The sequence below is a fragment of the Nannospalax galili genome, unplaced genomic scaffold, assembly GCF_000622305.1.
Source record: "Nannospalax galili isolate Female #2095 unplaced genomic scaffold, S.galili_v1.0 scaffold259, whole genome shotgun sequence".
Taxonomy (NCBI): Eukaryota; Metazoa; Chordata; class Mammalia; order Rodentia; family Spalacidae; genus Nannospalax; species Nannospalax galili.
Genome location: NW_008344750.1, coordinates 398,490 through 416,208, shown reverse-complemented (window position 1 = coordinate 416,208; position 17,719 = coordinate 398,490). Strand labels below are relative to the sequence as shown.

The 17,719-nt window shown below is 41.1% G+C and overlaps 1 protein-coding gene across 3 annotated transcripts in view; it reads left to right on the top strand.

Moving 5' to 3' along the window:
* Window positions 1-17,719, top strand: part of Slc5a1 (solute carrier family 5 member 1) — an 81,957-nt gene that overhangs the window by 38,798 nt on the left and 25,440 nt on the right. For 2 of the 3 annotated variants that reach the window (XM_008840989.1, XM_008840990.2), the window contains exons 3-5: window positions 3,338-3,442; window positions 4,674-4,733; window positions 5,775-5,879. In XM_008840989.1, coding sequence (XP_008839211.1) covers window positions 3,338-3,442; window positions 4,674-4,733; window positions 5,775-5,879 — 270 coding nt within the window. Of the gene's footprint in view, window positions 1-3,337; window positions 3,443-4,673; window positions 4,734-5,774; window positions 5,880-17,719 lie in introns of those variants that run through there. The other variant, XM_029567324.1, reaches the window with a different exon arrangement.

Below are 17,719 nucleotides of genomic sequence, written 5' to 3'. Positions count from 1 at the left end.
TCATCTATCTATCTATCATCTATCTGTCATCTATCTATCTATCTATCTATCCCTCTATCATCTATCTATCTATCTATCTATCCCTCTATCATCTATCTATTTATCTATCTATCTATCTATTTATCTATCTTTCTGTCTATGTATGTGCATGTTCATGTATGACCAAATCTATCTATCTATCTATCTATCTATCTATCTATCTATCATCTATCTATCTATCTATCTATCATCATCATCATCATCATCTATCTATCTATCATCTATCGATCATCTATCTATCTATCACCTATATTAATTTCAGATTTGGGCTCTTAAGGGACATTAAAAGGAGGGAAATTTTGATTAAAATTGAACTCTTATCTCCATCAATCTTTGGTCTGATCAGAGGCGGTAGATATTTCAAAACAACATACATTCCCATGGTTCCTTTTTCTTAATGAATGGTACCCTCCCCGTTAGCCTTGCTTACTCCTTCCCTCATCAAAGTCCTCAGCCAAGCCTGTCAACTTTGTTTCTAAAGCATTCCTCCAATCCCATGCTTGTCTCATCTGCTACCACCCTAGGCCAAACCACCACCATCCTGAGTATCTAGATTGCAGAGGTTCTCCCACCTGCTTTCTCTGTTTTCTTCCCCACCCACAACATTCCACTCCCTGCACAACCTAGAACAGTCCTAAAAAGCAAACGAAACGCCATCCTTCTGTTTAACGCCCCCTGAGGCTTCCCATAGCACTCAGAATGAAATCTGCTCCTCCTACCCAGGCTTGTTAGCATCTCCACCACCCAGCTCTCCTTTCGTATCTCCCTCCTCTGTCCACCACACTCCGGCCACTTTCTATGCTATTTAGGGCTCTATACCTCGATGGGATACTCTCACTCTGACCTGTGCGTGGGTGACTTGTATCATTTAGCTCTCCCCTTCAAGGTGTCCACCACCAACGGAGCTTTTCTGGCTCTCCACTACAATCACTGTGTCACATGCTTTATTCTCTTCACAGAAATTACCACTCTTTGGTCTTCCTCTTTATGCCTGTTCATGTCTACTGTTCTTGAATTCAAGTTTCTCGTGAGCGGAGGTTTTGTCTGTGTTATTGACAGATGAACCCCCCACTATCTAGAACAGTACTTGATATATTTAGCAGATGCCAAGTTGATGTCGGTTGGGTTAGCGAGTGAATGCACATATAGGACTGTCTTCTCAAATTGATACCTGCCTGATCTGGGCTTTCAAGAATCTCCCTTTGCTTTAGCTTAGCACTTGCCATGAAGCACTACCTGCCTCATACTGGAGACATGGGCTGGCATAATTAAGGTGGTTTCTTAGAGTATCTTCCTTATTCTCTACTACAAATTTTGTTATAGATTTAGAGACATTAGGAAAATGTCTCCTTTCATCTAATTAATAAAAATGGGGATAAAAATACAGATGACCCCCAAGTTACTATGGTTCAATTGAACACTTTAGAATTCATGATGTTGTGAAAGCTTACTGATAACATCCATTTTTTTTTCCAGTATGGTATTCAATGAATTACACGAGCTAGTCAACATGCAATTATAAATGTCAGATTATTTTGCATATCTACAGGATAATGCAAGTTCTCTGAGCACTTTTTTTGAGGCAGAGTCTCACTGTGTAGCATTAACTGGCCTGGAACCCACTATATAGATCAGACTAGCCTTAAATCCACAGAGATCTGCCTGCCTCTGTCACCAGAGTGCTGGGACTAAAGACTTGTGCCACCACACCTAGCTCTTGGTCACTTTTAAGATAGGCTAAACAAAGCTAAGCTATAGTGTTTAGTAAGCCAAGCCTATTAATGTGTTTCTGACTGATGGGTTTATTGGGACATAATTTCTTTGTAGGTTAAGGAGATCTGAACTTGATGCTTGTCAAAAGCTGCTGTACCATCTCTTTCTGGCTACAGAAGATTTCTAGGACTTTCTGGAGTTTGGCCTTATATGCAATAGAATTAGTGACCCAGTATTGTGGTTGGTCAGTGCAAGACTCCTTTCTTGTCTTAGCTGATATCTTCTTTCTTTATAAGTAAATTGACATTTTTAGAAATCTTTATTTTAAATTAGGAGTATGTGTGTGTCTGTATGTGGGAATGTGCATGTGTAGGTCCCTGCAAAGTCCAGAAGAGTGTGTCAGGCTCCATGGAGCTGGAGTTACAGGAGGTTGTGAGCTGCATGATGTGGGTACTGGAAACTGGACTCTGTAAGAGCAGTAAGTGCTCTTAACCATTGAGTCATCTCTCCAGCCCTGAAAGCTGATATTTTTTTCTTTGACTCCCATCCACAGTCCTGTTTTCAGTTCCATTCTCTGTTCCTGTAACAACCTTCTATTCTTAGGGATATAGTACACATCCTTTCAGTCTTTTTTCTAATCTGTCTTTAGATATTTGTGTGCATTCTTAAAAATGAATATTTTGTGTATGTTCCTGGGTAATCTCTAGGATCTTTGTAAAAAAATCACAATATTATATGGATTTGAAGAATTATTTTTATTTTTTATTAGTTTTTTTATTTATTCATTTTTATTTTATGTGTGATTGTTTTGTCTGCATGTATGTAGGGGCACCACGTATGTGCAGTGACCACGGAGGCCAAGAGAAGGAGTCAGATCCCCTGGAACTGGAGTTGCTGATAGTTGTTAACCACCATGTGGGTGCTGGGAACTGAACCAGGCCCTCTGGAAGAGTGGCCAGTTCTCTTAACCACTGAGCCATCTCTTCAGCCTCATGGAGAATTATTATTATCATTAAGATTATCTTATGTTACCTCTAAGCATATGTAATTGCACCAGGAACCATCAGTTCTGTGTTCCTCCTTACTGATGAGGTACCTGAGGTTCAAAGGTAGTTTCTCAGTGATTTTTCCAGGAACATCATCTGTATTGACTGAAAACTTATCTTAGACAAGACCCTAAACCACCAGGCCTGACTGAGGATATGAAGATGAAGGGTCCTTCCCCTGCCCAGAGCAGACAGCCTTGTGTGAGACTTTTAGGGGAATTCTGCCAGGCTGTGGAACTTCCTGTGTCCTCACTATTCAGTATCAGGCTAACTTAAAAGACTGACAGAGGATCTGATTTAGAGATTGGTCCTTCCGCTCCTTCAATTTTTTTTTTTTTTTTTTTTTTCACTATCGCTCATGTCCCCATGCTCCCATAGGAACTAGTCGTCCTGCCGATTTTAGCATAGTCAGGTTTCCTACTAGCCTCTGATCTCACATATCCCTTCATTTGGCTGATACGTCTTTTCTTGCTTTGGGCCCGTCATGAAAGTCTGCTCAAGCATAAATTTCTCACCTGACTTTATTTTTGTATTTCCAGATTGGAGCCTCTCTCTTTGCTAGTAACATTGGAAGTGGCCACTTTGTGGGGCTGGCTGGGACAGGAGCAGCCTCAGGCATCGCCATTGGCGGCTTCGAATGGATCGTGAGTAATATCTGCGTCTCTGTGTCCTAGGGTAGAAGGAGCCTGAATTAGTCCATTTTTCATTTCTATAATGACATGTTGGAGGCCGGTTAACTTTCTAAAGAAAAGAGACTTATTTGGTCATAGGTTTGAAGGCTGCAAGTTTAAACAACATGGTTCAGGCTCTTGCGAGGCTCCTTTTGGTTATGTAGACTCACTGTGGATAGAAAATGGTGGAGGGGGTTTGTAAGAGAGAAGGAGATTATGTCACCCAAAGCAAGAAGCCAGAGAAGTTGGGTGAAACTGGGATCAAGTTTTTGTAACAACTCTCCCTCAGAAACTATGAAGGATTCCCATTAGAAATATCCCAATCACTTCTGTGAGTCATACTCTTAAAACCCAAGGATTGCCCACTGTGCTCTACCACAACACAAAGTTCCCACTACTTTCCGTAAAGGACTGTCTCCAACATGGGGACCATTGCAGGGTCTTAGCGCCTAGCCAGTTCAGTCTAGGATCAGAGCATCCTGAGATGTTATGGAAATCCTCCGAGCCACCCTGGAGGATTACAGACGGGGTACAGTTGGAGGAGTGTGACTTCAGGAGCATGCCCCCGGGTCCTGCTTCCCTTGTACCAGAGTAGTACAAGAGATCCACTGATACAATAGTAACAGTGTTTCTTCTCCTTGCCCTTGGTATTGAAAAGACAAAGCTTCTTTTAGCCACGGTGGAAGTCCGGAACTACTTGTCAGGTTTCCCGTCTCTCCCTCTTTCCCGTCTACTTGCTTTTCCTTCTCTCCGCCCCCTCTATCCGTCTTTCTGTCCCTTCTTCCCTCCCTTCCTCCCTCCTTCCCTCCCTCTCTTCTTCCCTTTCGTCTTCTCTAAATGGTACGTTACTCCTTATAAACCAGGGAAGAGGCAAAGGAGATCTCAGTGCTGTAGCTGGGGGCCTGGGGCTGTGATGTGAGTGGGCAGCCTCCTGGGTTCCCTTCCACTGTTGCTCAAATTCCTTTGCTGTGGGCCAAGCAAGGAACAAAGGCTCTAATAGTCACTTAGAGAATTGACCTTAGGAAGGAAGGAAAGATGGAAGGAAGGGAGAGGGGAGGGAAGGAGAGAGAAAGACAAAAGAAAAGTCTTAAATATGGGTGTTTTTCCTGGATGATTTTTCTGTAGCAGTTGAGGGTCCCTTGGGGGAAGCAGGGAGGGGCTGAGGCTTCTCCTGATCTGAAGCCACCTCTTGTTTTGGTTTCAGGCCTTGATTGTGGTGGTCGTGCTGGGCTGGGTGTTTGTCCCTATTTATATCAAGGCTGGGGTAAGTATCTGCTCTGTTATCCCATCTCAGACCAGCAAATGCGTACATGTAAATGTGATCCTCCTGAGGGCAGAGGAGACTATAGGGTAAACAGTAGAGAAGAACTGTGAGTGTGCATTTACTCCCAGGTTTTAAAATGGTTCCTGATTGCAGGGACATTAAACAGATCCTCTGGCTGTTTGGTCCAGGTTCATATTCTTCCATCTAGGAAGATTCCCTGAGCAACCCCACTCTATCCAGACCCCTCTGAAGCATCCTGCACCCTCACTCTGGGTATGTTCTTGTCCTGTCCTGCTATTTGCTCTTGATATGCAGCTGTCCACATCTGCCCCTAGGAGGGAGGCAGCTTGAGAAAGAATGATATTCCCCTTCCTTTGTGCATGTCAGCACCTCCTGCTTCTGAGCAATGCAGTTGAACTCAACTATCAAATGTAGCTTAATACCACCTGTTCAAGACCCATAGTGAATACCTATTTGTTTACCATTTATTTATTTTATACATTTATATATTCTACATTAGGGACAAAAATGACATAGGACAAACAGTGCAGACTACAGCTTCTGAAGGCTCATAGATTGCTGGTGACACATTGATCCCAGACAACAGCAAGGGTAGAGGAAGCAAAACAGGAAGTATAGCTGGAATTTGCAGAAAGGAACTGGGAGAATATCTTCAGCCACAATGTTTAAACTGCCTGTGTGCGGATCATAGTGACAGTCACATTCAGCCCAGACAACTTGCTTGGTGCACTGGCAAGAGGCCACTGCTATCCTATTTGCAGTACAGTGTACAAACACACACACACACACACACACACACACACACACACACAAGTTGTAAGTACGTTCTAGGGCCTACCTACTTCTAGGGTCTGTGGGCTTGAACTAAACAAATGACTGGGTGTCAGAGGACTTCCTGGACTAACAAGGGATCTATGACTTCCCTTATGAGACTGACACCAGGACAGATCCCATTTGTCTGTTTCCTCTGGACCTTCTGGTCTCTCTGGCTTGTCGTGACGTTCCTTACATCCCACACAGGTGGTGACAATGCCAGAGTACCTGCGGAAGAGGTTTGGAGGCAAGCGGATCCAGATCTACCTGTCTCTTCTGTCCCTGTTGCTCTACATTTTTACCAAGATCTCGGTGAGTACACTGCCTGGGGGACTGGGCACTGGTTGGCTCAGAAGCTGCCCCCCTCACTCTCTAGCCTATGCTGCTCCAAGAAGCAGCTATATGTTTCTGTGGGCTTTGTGCCTTGAGCCTTCTTGCTCCTTAGGAGAAAGTTTCAGGCCTTAAGGAGCTGGTGGAACTACTTGTGGAACTACTTGTCCCTCACTGTGATACAGGTTGAAAATATAATAGGCTATGAAAGTTCAGCAAAAACTGCTCTGAATAGAAGATTAAAGGAAGATTAAGATGTCGTAGGTGCCATCATTCCCATTACTGAGTATATAGCCCAAGGCAATGAATCAGTATGTTGGAAAATGCCAAACTCCAAGGTTTATTGAAGCATAATTTACAATAATAGTCTAGATATGGAATCAATGTAAAGTGCTCATCAGCAAGTGAGCTGATGGGAAAGAAAACTGTGATTACACACACACACACACACACACACACACACACACGCACCACACTATTCAGTCTTAGGAAGAAATTTTGTCATTGACAGTATGGATGAACATGGAGGTCATATGTTGAATGAAATAAGTCAAGCTCAGGAGGACAGTGCTCATGACCTCATCTATATGTGAGATTTTAAAATGTTAAACTTATAGAGATAGATTTGGTTTTGGTTTTTTGAGAGAGGGTCCCACTATTTAGCCCTGCCTGGCCTGGAACTCACTATATAGACCAGGTTGGCTTCAACCTCAAGGAAATCTTCCTGTTGTTGCCTCCCAAGTGCTGGGATTAAAGGTGTTTGTCACCATGCATGACCTAGAAATATATTTTAAAAATGTTTTTATTTTTATTTTTGAGACAGTGTCTCATTATGAGCCCAGGCTGGCGTTATACTAGTGAGCCTCCTGTTCCAGCTTCCTGAGTGTGGTGATTACAGGGATGAGCTACAGTGCCTGGTGAACTTACAGAAACAGAAACCGGAACAGTGATTACCAGAGACCTGTGTGAAAGTGGGGGTGGGAGAGATATTGGTTGATGGATACAACAGATAGGAGAAATAAACTCAAGAGATCTATTGTACATTCATGTGATTACAATTAAAAACGATGGGTTGTATTTTGAAAATAGCTGAGAAATTTTGAGTGTTTTTACCACACACAAAAATAAGTATGTGAGGTAGTATATATGCTAATTAGCTCATCTGGGCCATTCTACAATGTATGTGTATTTTAAAGATTTTGTTTACTAATTAATCAATTAATTATTTATTTATTTGTATCTTTTTGAGACAGGGTCTCCCTATAGCCCCAGCTAGCTTGGGACTCACTATGTAGACCAGGCTGGCCTTGATCTCACAGAGATCTGCCTGTATCCTGCCTCCCAAGATTTATTTTGTTTTTATTTATGTGGATACATATGGGTCAGCGTGGGTGCATTTGAATGTGAGTGCAGGTGCCTGTAGAAGCTAGAGAAGGTGTAGGATTCTCCTTGGAGCTGGAGTTACAGGTGGTTGTGAGCTGCCTTATGTGGGTGCTGGGAACCAAACTCTAGTCCTCTGGAAAAACAGCAGGTGCTCTTAACCACTGAACCATCTTTCTAGCCCCTGTATACATATTTTAAAACATCATTGTTGTGCATGATAAATATATACAATTAAAAAAAATCTTTTATTTATTATTTTATGTACATAAGTGTTTTGCTTGCATGCATGTAAGAGTACCTGTGTTGTGCAGTGCCCGTGAAGGTGAGAAGAGGGCATCAAATCCCCTGGAACTGGAGTTACAGATGGTTGTGAGCTGCCATGTGGGTGCTGGGAACCAAACCCGAGTCCTCTGCAAGAGCAGCCAAGGCTCTTAACTGCTGAACCATTTCTCTAGCCCCCAATATATAAAATTTTTATTTGTCAATTAAAAAGAAAAGAAATCTCTGGTGGCGGAGGTGCCTCTGGCCAGTCTGGATTGCAACTCCGTCCTCCAAAAAAAAAAAAAAAATCTCTAATGGGACATCTAACGCTGACTTGTTGTAGTCTTTGTGTCTGTCAGGTTAGAATTTGACTCTGATATGTCTGATGCTCTTAAACATGGACAGTCAGCACCAACTCTGGAAGGACTGCTGAGATTATTTAAGAACTATTTCATGACATTATTTTAAATTTAATTAACAATAACAACAATAATTATTACTTTGTGTGTGTATAAGTCAGAGGACAACTTGAAGGAGTTGGTTCTCTCCTTCTACCATGTGGGTCCTGGGGATTGAACTCAGATTGCCAGTCTTGACAGCAAGTGCCTTTACCTGCTGAGCCATCTTGCCTGAGATTGTTTTTTTATGGGCAGGTGTCTTAGTCCATTTTCAGTTGTTAGATCTGAATGTCACAGATGGGATAATTTATAAATAATAGAGGTTTATTTGGCACATAATTCTGGAGGCTGAAAAGCTTAAGATCAAGGAACCTATGTCTGTTTCATCATGACCTTGCAGGAGGTGTCATATGGCAAGACAGCAAGCCTGGGTTGGCTCGGATCTTTCTTTAAAACATCATTATCAAGAACAACAACTTAACAAAACAGACCCATTGTGAGGGTGCCACACATATGACCTTATCTAACTTCAATTATCTCCCAAAGCTCCCATATCCCAATACCATCAACCAATAATCTGGGGATTATGTTTTGTTATGATTTTCTAAGGTGACATTCAAACAACAGCAGGAGGGAAATGAAATTCCTGGAAGTGGAAAGTTCCATCGTAGAATCTCTACATGGGGGTAGAAACCAGGCCTCCATCTCCTAGTTCCCTGTCCTTTTCACCGCATAAGGCTCCTTGTGTTTGTTTGGAAATAGCTTCCCTGGCTTTCCATTGCTAATCCTCTGTCTGGCCTTAATCATAGAAACTTCTTGCTGCTATTCAGTTCCTTCCCTCTGCAACCTGGAGCCCAGGTCGACTTTGCACAGCTGAGATTTCTCAGGGCTTGGCTGCCCCTAGGTGCCTTTACAAGCTGAGAACTTTTTGGCCGACTTTGTTGGCCAAACCTTTTATTATTACTTTAATTCACTTTTTCTTCATTGAAAGTGTTCAAGTCAATTCCTCATGATGGTAAATGGAACAAAACAGCAGAAATAAAACCCTAAACAACAAAACAAAATCCTCCCCAACCCAGGAAACCGTTGGAGTATTAAGATACTCCCTGACAGCCCAAAATGTGTTAGGAAGAGAAACCTTGCTTAGAGCATTTGGTTGGCCTTTTTTCTATCCTTAGCCTGTGACAAAAAGAAAGAAAGAAAATAAACATTACTGACAAGGAATGTGAGGAAGAGAAAAGCACCTTGGCTAAGAAAACTATCCAGGAGAAAAACTAGAGAGAGCTGAGCCTTTGGTCTGTTCCATTGCTCACCAGCAGATGATCTGGGCAACCCATATAAACTCAGTACAGCTCTCTGACAACAGTTCCTGCCTTGTCGCATGGCGTGGCTCCAACCTTTCCTTTTCTACTTCCTACAAAGTGCTCTTTGCCCTATCAAAACAGCAGTCGTCATTCTTTTTTTTTTTTCCTTTGCACCGCCTTCCTTGTCCGGCACTACAGGTGAAATTAGACCAATCTCAGCATTTTGCAATTCACTGTCTAATTAAGATCTGAGTTGGGCTGGATCTGAAGTCAGCCTTCTTCTCTTGTTGGGCAGTATGCAGATAAAATAGTTCTTAGTGCAAGATAAAATTTGCAATGAAAAATGTTTAATTACATACGCACACGTGTGTGTGTGCGTACGCGCACGTGCATGTGTGTGTGTGTAGGTACCATGGCAAACATGTGGAAGTCAGAGGACAATTTGTAGAAGTTGGTTCTTTCCTTCCACCATGTGGGACCTGGGGGTTGAACTCAGGTTGTCAGTCTTGGCAGGAAGCACCCTGACCTGTGGCGCTATCTCAAATTTTTTTTTGTTATGGAAAATGTCAATCATATATGAACGGAGAATAGTATCATGAGCCTGTAGGTCTGCTGCTGATGGCTTGAAGTTAATAATGATCAACATTTTGTCGTTCTTTGTTCATTTGTTCCTTTCTGCTATTTAAAGCAACATTTTAATCAAATCCTGGAGACCATATCATTTTACTCTCAGTTCTTCATCATATATCTTTAACTTTTAAAAATATTTTGTTTTTATGTGTGTGAGTGTATTGCCTGCATGCATGTAAATGCACCTGTGTCATGCAATGCCCCCAGAGGTCAGAAGAGGGCATTGGATCCCCTGGAGTTGGAGTTACAGACAGTTGTCAGCCACCATGAGGGTGCTGGGAACTGACCTCAGGTCCTCTACAAGAGCAGTTGGTGCTCTTAGTCACTGTCTTTCCAGCCCCATATCTTTAACTTTTTGAATCCATAACCACTCTGCTACTATTACGTTTAATAAAATTTAAAGTGGGGTTCTTTTTTTCCAGATGTGGTGGTGAACACCTTTAAGCCCAGTACTTGGGAGGCATAGGCAGATGGATCTCTATAGGTTTGAGGTCAGCCTGGTCTACATATTGAGTTTCAGGCCAGTCAGGGCTACACAGTGAGATTCTGTCTCAAAAGGCAAAACAAAACAGAATTTAAAGTGATTTTTTTTTAAATAGGTAATTTAATACTTGGTCCATATCCAAAATTTCCTGATTATCTAAAAATGCTTTTGTAGAGACAGGACACAAATGTGGTCTCTACATAGTACATGGGTGTCTGTTCTTTTTTTAGTTTAAATTTTTTTAATTTATTATTTTTATTTTATGTGTATGCATGTATTGCCTGCATGTACCCATGTCGTGCAATTCCAATGGATGTCAGAAGAGGCTGTCAGATCCTTTGGGACTGGAGTTACAGACAGTTGTTAGCTGCCATGTGGGTGCTTGGATTCGAACCTAGGTCTTCTGCAAGAACAGCCAGTGTTCTTAGCCACTGAACCATCTCTCCAGCCCAGGTGTCTACTCTTTAAAGAAAAAATAGTTTTAAGAGTTTTCAGCATATTGTAATTATTTTTCTCTTATATGTTGACTTCTGATCTGGTCCACATGCAAAAACTTATAAAAATTAGCTTGTCTTCTTGTTTAATAATAATAATTCTTTATAATACTCTGAATTCTGGACCCTTATCAGATATATAATTTGCAAATATTTTCTCTCATCTGTAGATTGCCTTTCCTCATTTTGGACAGTATTCTTTGATTCACAAAAGTTTTAAATCTTGGTGGAGTTGTTGCCCATGCTTTTGGTGGTATTTCTTAGAATCTGCTCTAAAATTCAAAATAATGTGGATTCATCTCCACATTTTCTCTTAAGAGTCAAATGAAAAACTGTGTGTGTGTGTGTGTGTGTGTGTATGCATGTCCCCCCTGCATGTGCATGTGGAGGCCAAAGGTCAGTGTTAGGTGTCTTTCTCTAGCTCTCCATCTTGTATTTTTGACCCATAGTCTCTCCTTGAACCTGGAGCTCGCCATTTCAGCTAGACTGGCTGACCAGTGACCCATGGGATCCACCTGTCTCCACCTTCTAGCACCAGGGTTGCAGAGGCTTGTCATGGGTGCTGAAGATCTGAATTCAGGCTCTCATGCATGGGTAGCAAGTCCTTTACCCTCTGAGCCATCGCCCCAGCCCCTTAGGAGTTTCATCTTTTATCGTCCAAGTTTTGATCCATTTTGAGTTAACTTTCGTGTATGGCATAAGGAAGGGTCGGTGCATTATTTTGTATGTGGATATTCTATTCTCCCAGTCATTTGAAGAGACTGTTTCCTCATGAGTAATCTTGAACCTGCTTTTATTGATAAAGCTGGCAAGACTTTGGCTTAGGAGTTGGGACTAACCGGGAATTTTATCCCTCTTTACACAGCTCCCGGACTTGTAGCCCTTGAATGGCGGCCGCTCGATTTGCCTTCTCTTTCAGGGTTAGCTTTTAGTTACAAGATGAAAACCCTGGACTTTTCAGTCTTTATTTCACTAAAGACCAGTGTGCAGAGCCTGGACTGGGAAGTACGAGGAGGGTTGAAGAAATCAGGTTTTGGCTTATAAGGAAAGGAAAGGTATTGATTTAAGAAGAGAAAAGGCGATGCCAGCAGTGGGGTTGGGAGGCAGGCTGGAAGGAGCTGCGTCTTCGTCTAGCTTGTATGTACACGGAGCCGGGTGCGTGGCTTTCCTCTTTGGAGGTGAGCATGCTCAAGTCCACAGTTCAAGCTGGTGAGAGTCTGTTGACTGCGGTTGCCATGGAAAGGGAACCTTTTGCCCTTGGAGCTGGTGTAGGGGCAGTCATACGAATAAAGTAGTGCCGGGCCTCTTTTTTCTGCCTTCCCTATCACCTCGCCCATCTTTCAGGTTACTGATTAAACTTCCTTGGACTTGAGAGCCCCCAGGTAGTCAAGGAACAGCCTCCTTCAGCCCAGCCCTGATGGAGCACATTTCCCAGCAGTCATCTTTTTCTCAACTTTACAGTTGAATTGTGGGTGGTTGTGGGCTGCCCCCTCTCTGTATGACTTCTGGAGCTCTTCACTGAAGGTCCTGACCAACATGATACTTTGCTTCCCCCATTGACTAAAGATCTCAAAGATCCCTTGACAAATGCATATGAAACCACCCTCTATTTAGGGCCTCTCTATTTAGTTTCTACTAGTTTTATCTGCTCCATCTACAGTTCTCAGAAGTATGATGCAGGGGTAGGGACTTCTATTTTATTGTCCACTTCATGAAAGAGAAAACAGAGTGTCAAAGACATTAGATAATTTCCTCAAAAATCACACATCTGGGGCTAAGGAGAGGGCTCAGTGGGTATATCACTTGCTGTACCTGCTTGATGACTTGAGTCCAACCGTCAGAACCCACATAAAAAACTGAATGTGGTGGCATGCATCTGTAATCCCAGCACTCATTCAGGGAGATGGGAAGCAGAAGGGAGAATTGACTGGAAGCTAGCCTGGAGCAGCTGCTCAGAGGCAGAAACAAGGGAGAGCTTGCCTCAGTAAGGTGGAAGGTGAGGACTGACTCTGAAGGCCATCTTCTGACTTCCTACTCCAGGAGTACCCCCAACTCACACACATCACACAGTATACAGACACACAAACACTGGGATCAAATTCAAAGCTATGGTCTCACAGTTTTGTACTGTGTATAAGAGGAAGCCATAGAACGATGGCATGGGCTAGAATATTTCATCCTATGGCCTCAGCTCTCATTTACAGGTGGGCAAACTGTTCCGGGTGGGGAGAGCTTTGTGAGGTTCAACAGGAACAGAACTGGAATGAGAAGCGGGTTTCCTGACACCAAACCTGAATCTTTTGATCTTCTGTTCCTCCCGTCTTCTGGGTCTTTTATTCCACTAGTAGAGATTAGGTTAAAATCCAAACCACAGGAGAGATTAAGTGATTTTATATTTGTACTGTTATAACTAAATTGTTGAGGGAAGATCCAAAAGGATTGCAAGGACCAGAAATCAGCATCAGAGCAGGTATGTGAAGAGCCTAAAGGAGAGGTAAGAATTTGTTTTTATAAATTTGGCTGGCTTTGGGTTCATCCTGGGTCCTGAGCATGAAAGTTTTAGAAGAATTTTACATGTCAGCTCTACCTGCCAGGAGCCTGATGTTCAGGAATGCAGAGTTCATAGATAAGAAGAATGGTTAGTTTACAAAGCATGGTGGTAAGGTATTTATGTTGAACAAAGATTAATCAATGTGTGTGTGTGTGTGTGTGTGTGTGTGTGTGTATGTGTGTGTACATAGATGGTTTGTGATAGAAGAGAAAAGAGAAAGACCTTGTGAGATTCATATACAGACAAGGATCAGCCAAGAACCTGCCAGGAGGGATTTGGGAGGAGGTAGGGATCCAGTGTGTGTGTGACTGGTGGAGAGAGAAAGCAAGGGCAGTGGACGTGCAGCGATAGTGGAGTCCAGCTGTGCCTGACAACTTGTGGTCATGTCCCTTTGGGCTCTGAGCCCCAGAATTGATTGTCACTTCATGAACTTCTGGGTCTTATTGGCTCCTTTGAACACCTGCCTTATCAATCTGCGAGAGGCATTTTGTTCTGTAAGATTTCCTGACATGGTATATATCAGTGAAATATGTACAATCACTTGAGATAAAGTGGCAGATTTATGAATCACACGTGATATCTGAATGTTCTTGTTTGTGTTTCCTGGAGCTATTATCACAGATCATGACTGCAATAAACTTTTACAGCAACTCCACTGCACATTTTGGATCCTTGGGTAAAGATAAAAGCTTTTGCTTTTGCTTAAGGTTTGAATGCTGATTGCCTGGGCTGTTCACTTTCACAAACAGAAAGAGAAATTGGAGTAATGAGGCTTCTCCACCTGAAACCTCATTGCCAGGCAGGATTATATTAAGTGCTCAGATACATCTTGGTTAGGATCAGAATGAGCAGGAAATATACACATGTAAAATTGCAGGATCTTAAAACCTCTGAGCTGAGGCCAGGCAATCTGCCTAAGGCTCACTCCGAATAAGCAGGGACTCAGTCACTCCCAGAGACTTCCCAGTTGGGATCTGTGCTTTTATTAACCCTGAGAATCCTATGGACATAGTTCCGCCAAACTTTCAAAGTGACGAAAGAACAATCTTGGGCTGAATCCAACCTATTATCTACTATAAATACTATTTTATTGGAAAATCCAAGCCCATCTGTTTTTATTGTATTTGGCTGTGATTGCATTTCAGAGACAGACTTGAACAGAGATGGGAAAACGGTATGATTTTTTTTTTTACAGCTATTATGAATGGGAGTGTTTCCATGTACTCTTTCTCTGATGGCTTGTTATTGGTATATAGAAAGGCTACAGATTTTTATAGATTAATTTTGTAACCTGCAACTTTACTGAACGTGTTAATCAGTTCTAGGAGTTTTCTGGTGGAATTTTTCACATCTCTTAGGTATAGTATCATATCATCTGCAAAAGGGGATAATTAATACTCCTTTAATTTCATTCTCCTGTCTTATTGCTCTAGCAAGAGTTCCAAGCATGCTCTTGTCTTTTTGCTCTTGCAAGAGTTTCAAGCACTATGTTAAAGAGAATAGGAGATAGTGGACAGCCTTGTCTGGTTCCTGATTTCAAAGGGAATGCTTCCAGTTTTTCTCCATTTAGAATGATGTTGGCTGTGGGTTTGTTGTATACAGCTTTAATTATGTTGGGGTATGTTTCCTGCAGTCCAATTTCCTTTAGGACTTTTATCATGAATACATGCTGAATTTTTTCAAAGGCCTTTTCTGCATCTATTGAGATGACCATGTGATTTTTGTCTTTGAATCCATTTATATGAATTATGACGTTTATTGACATGTATATTGAACCATCCCTGCATCTTTGGAATAAAGCTGACTTAATCATGGTGGATGATCTTTTTGATGTGTGGCTGTATGCAGTTTGCACATATTTTGTTGAGAATTTTTGCATCTATGTTCATTAGGATATGGGTTTATAGTTTTCTTTTTTGTTTGTGTCTTTACCTGGTTTTGGTATTAGGGTGGTGCTGGCTTCATAGAAGGAATTTTGGAGTTCTCCCTCTGTTTCTATCTTTTTGAATAATTTAAGTAGTATTGGTTGTAGATGTTCTTTAAATGTCTGGTAAAATTCTGCTATAAATCCATCTGTCCCTGGATCTCTTTTAGTTGGGAGATTCTGTATTACAGTTTAGTTCTGTATTACAGTTTCAATTTCCTTATATGTTATGGTCTGTTGAAACTGTTGATCTCTTCTTAGTTTAGCTTTGGTGAGTCCCATGATTTTAGATATCCACCCATTTCTTGTTTTCAAATTTGATAGAGTATATGTTTTTAAAGTATTCCCTTATAATGCTCTGGATCTTTTTGGTGTCTGTTGTGATGTTTCCCCCTTTACCTCTGATTTTGTTGATTTGGATTTGCTCTTTCTTTCTTTTGGTTACTTTTGGTTACCTGGGCTATGGGTCTGTCTATCTTGTTTAGCTTTTCAAAGAACCAGCTCTTAGATTCATTGATTCTTTGTATTGTTTTCTTTGTTTCTATTTCATTAATTTCTGCTCTGATTTTTGTCATTTCTTCTCATCTTCTGGGTTTGAGTTTCATTTGTTCTTGCCTTTCCAGAATCTTGAATTGCAATGTTAAGCCATTTATCTGTGGTCTTTGTGATTTTTTTTTAAAAAAATAGGCACTTAGAGCTATACACTTCCCTCTTAGGACTGCTTTTAAAGTTCCCCAGGGGTTTTGTTGTGTTGTAGTCCCATTTTGATTTAGTTCCAGGAATAACTTTTGTTTCTTTTTTAATTTCTTCTTTGACTCATTCATCATTCATGAGTGCGTTGTTTAATCTCCATGAGTTCATGTAGTTACTGGGGATTCTTTCAGTGTTGATTTTAAGCTTTATTACATTATTGTCTGATGGAATGCATGGAATTTTTTTTGTATTTATTGAGGTTTGTTTTGTGCCCCAGTATGTGGTCAATTTTTGTGAAAGTTCCATGGGGTGCTGAACAGAAAGTATATTCTTTGGTGCTTGGGTGGAATATTTGGTAGATGTCTGTTAGAGCCATTTGATGTATAATATCATTTAATTCAAATGTCTCTCTTTTTATCCTTTGTCCAGTTGACCTGTCTAATGGAGACTGTAGGGTATCGAAGTCCCCTACTATTACTGAGTTGGGGTTAATCTATGTCTTAAAGTCCTGTTGTACTGTTTTTTATGAAATTGGGTGCACCAGAGTTTGGTGCATATATGTTCATGATTGTAATATCTTCTTGGTCAATTGTTCCTTTCTTCAGAATGAAGTGACCCTCTTTATCTCTTCTGATTAGTTTCAGTTTGAAGTCTATTTTTGTCAGATATTAGAATTGCAACCCCTGCTTGTTTCTTAGTGCCATTGTCTTGGAGTATTCTTTTCCATCCTTTTGCCTTAAAGTAGTGCCTGCCCTTGAAGGTGAGATGGGTTTCTTGCAGACAACAAAAGGATGAAGTTTGTTTCTTATCCATTCACAAATCTGTGTCTTTGGCCTGGGGAGTTCAGTCCATTGATATTTAAAGTTATTATAGAAAGATGTGTATTGGTTTCTGTCATTTTAATTTCTGTTTGCATTCTTGGTCTAATTTTGTGTTTCCACAATTATACCTTCATTTAGTTTCTTTCTCTTGCCCCTCGTGTATAGTTGTTTCTTTTCCCATTCTTTGTATTGCTTCAAGTATTCTCTGAAGGGCTGGTTTGGTGGACATATATTCTTTCAGGCTATTTGTGTCATGGAAGAGTTTTCTTTCCCCTTCAGCTATAATAGACATTTTTGCTGGGTAAATTATCATGGGTTGGCATCTATGGTCATTTAGAACTGGGACTACTTTGGTTCAGGCTGTTCTGGCTTTCATAGTTTACTCTGATGAGTAAGCTGTAATTCTGATGGGTTTTCTTTTATATGTGAGTTAACGTTTTTCTTTTTCAGCTTTTAGTATTCTCTCTCTTTTCTGTACATTTAGGTTTTTTTTTTTTTAAACTATGATATGCCATGGGGAATTTCTTTTCTGGTCCTGTCTATTTGGTGTTCTGTGTGCTTCTTGTATTTGTATGGGCATGTCTTTTCTTAATTTTGGGAATTTTTTTCTACAATCCTGTTTAAGATCTGGGCAATACCATTAACCTGAAATTCTTCTCCTTCCTCTATGCCTATGATGCATAAATTTGATCTTTTCATGGTGTCCTACAATTCCTTCATATTCCATTCCTGTGTTTTAAATTTTTTTTCATAGTCTTTGCTTGAGCAGTCCAATTTTTCAACTTTATCATCCAGTCTTGATATTCTGTTCTATTTCATTCTATAGGTGAGAGTGAGCCTTTCTCCTGTTGTTTCAAATTGGCTTATTGAGTTTTTCAC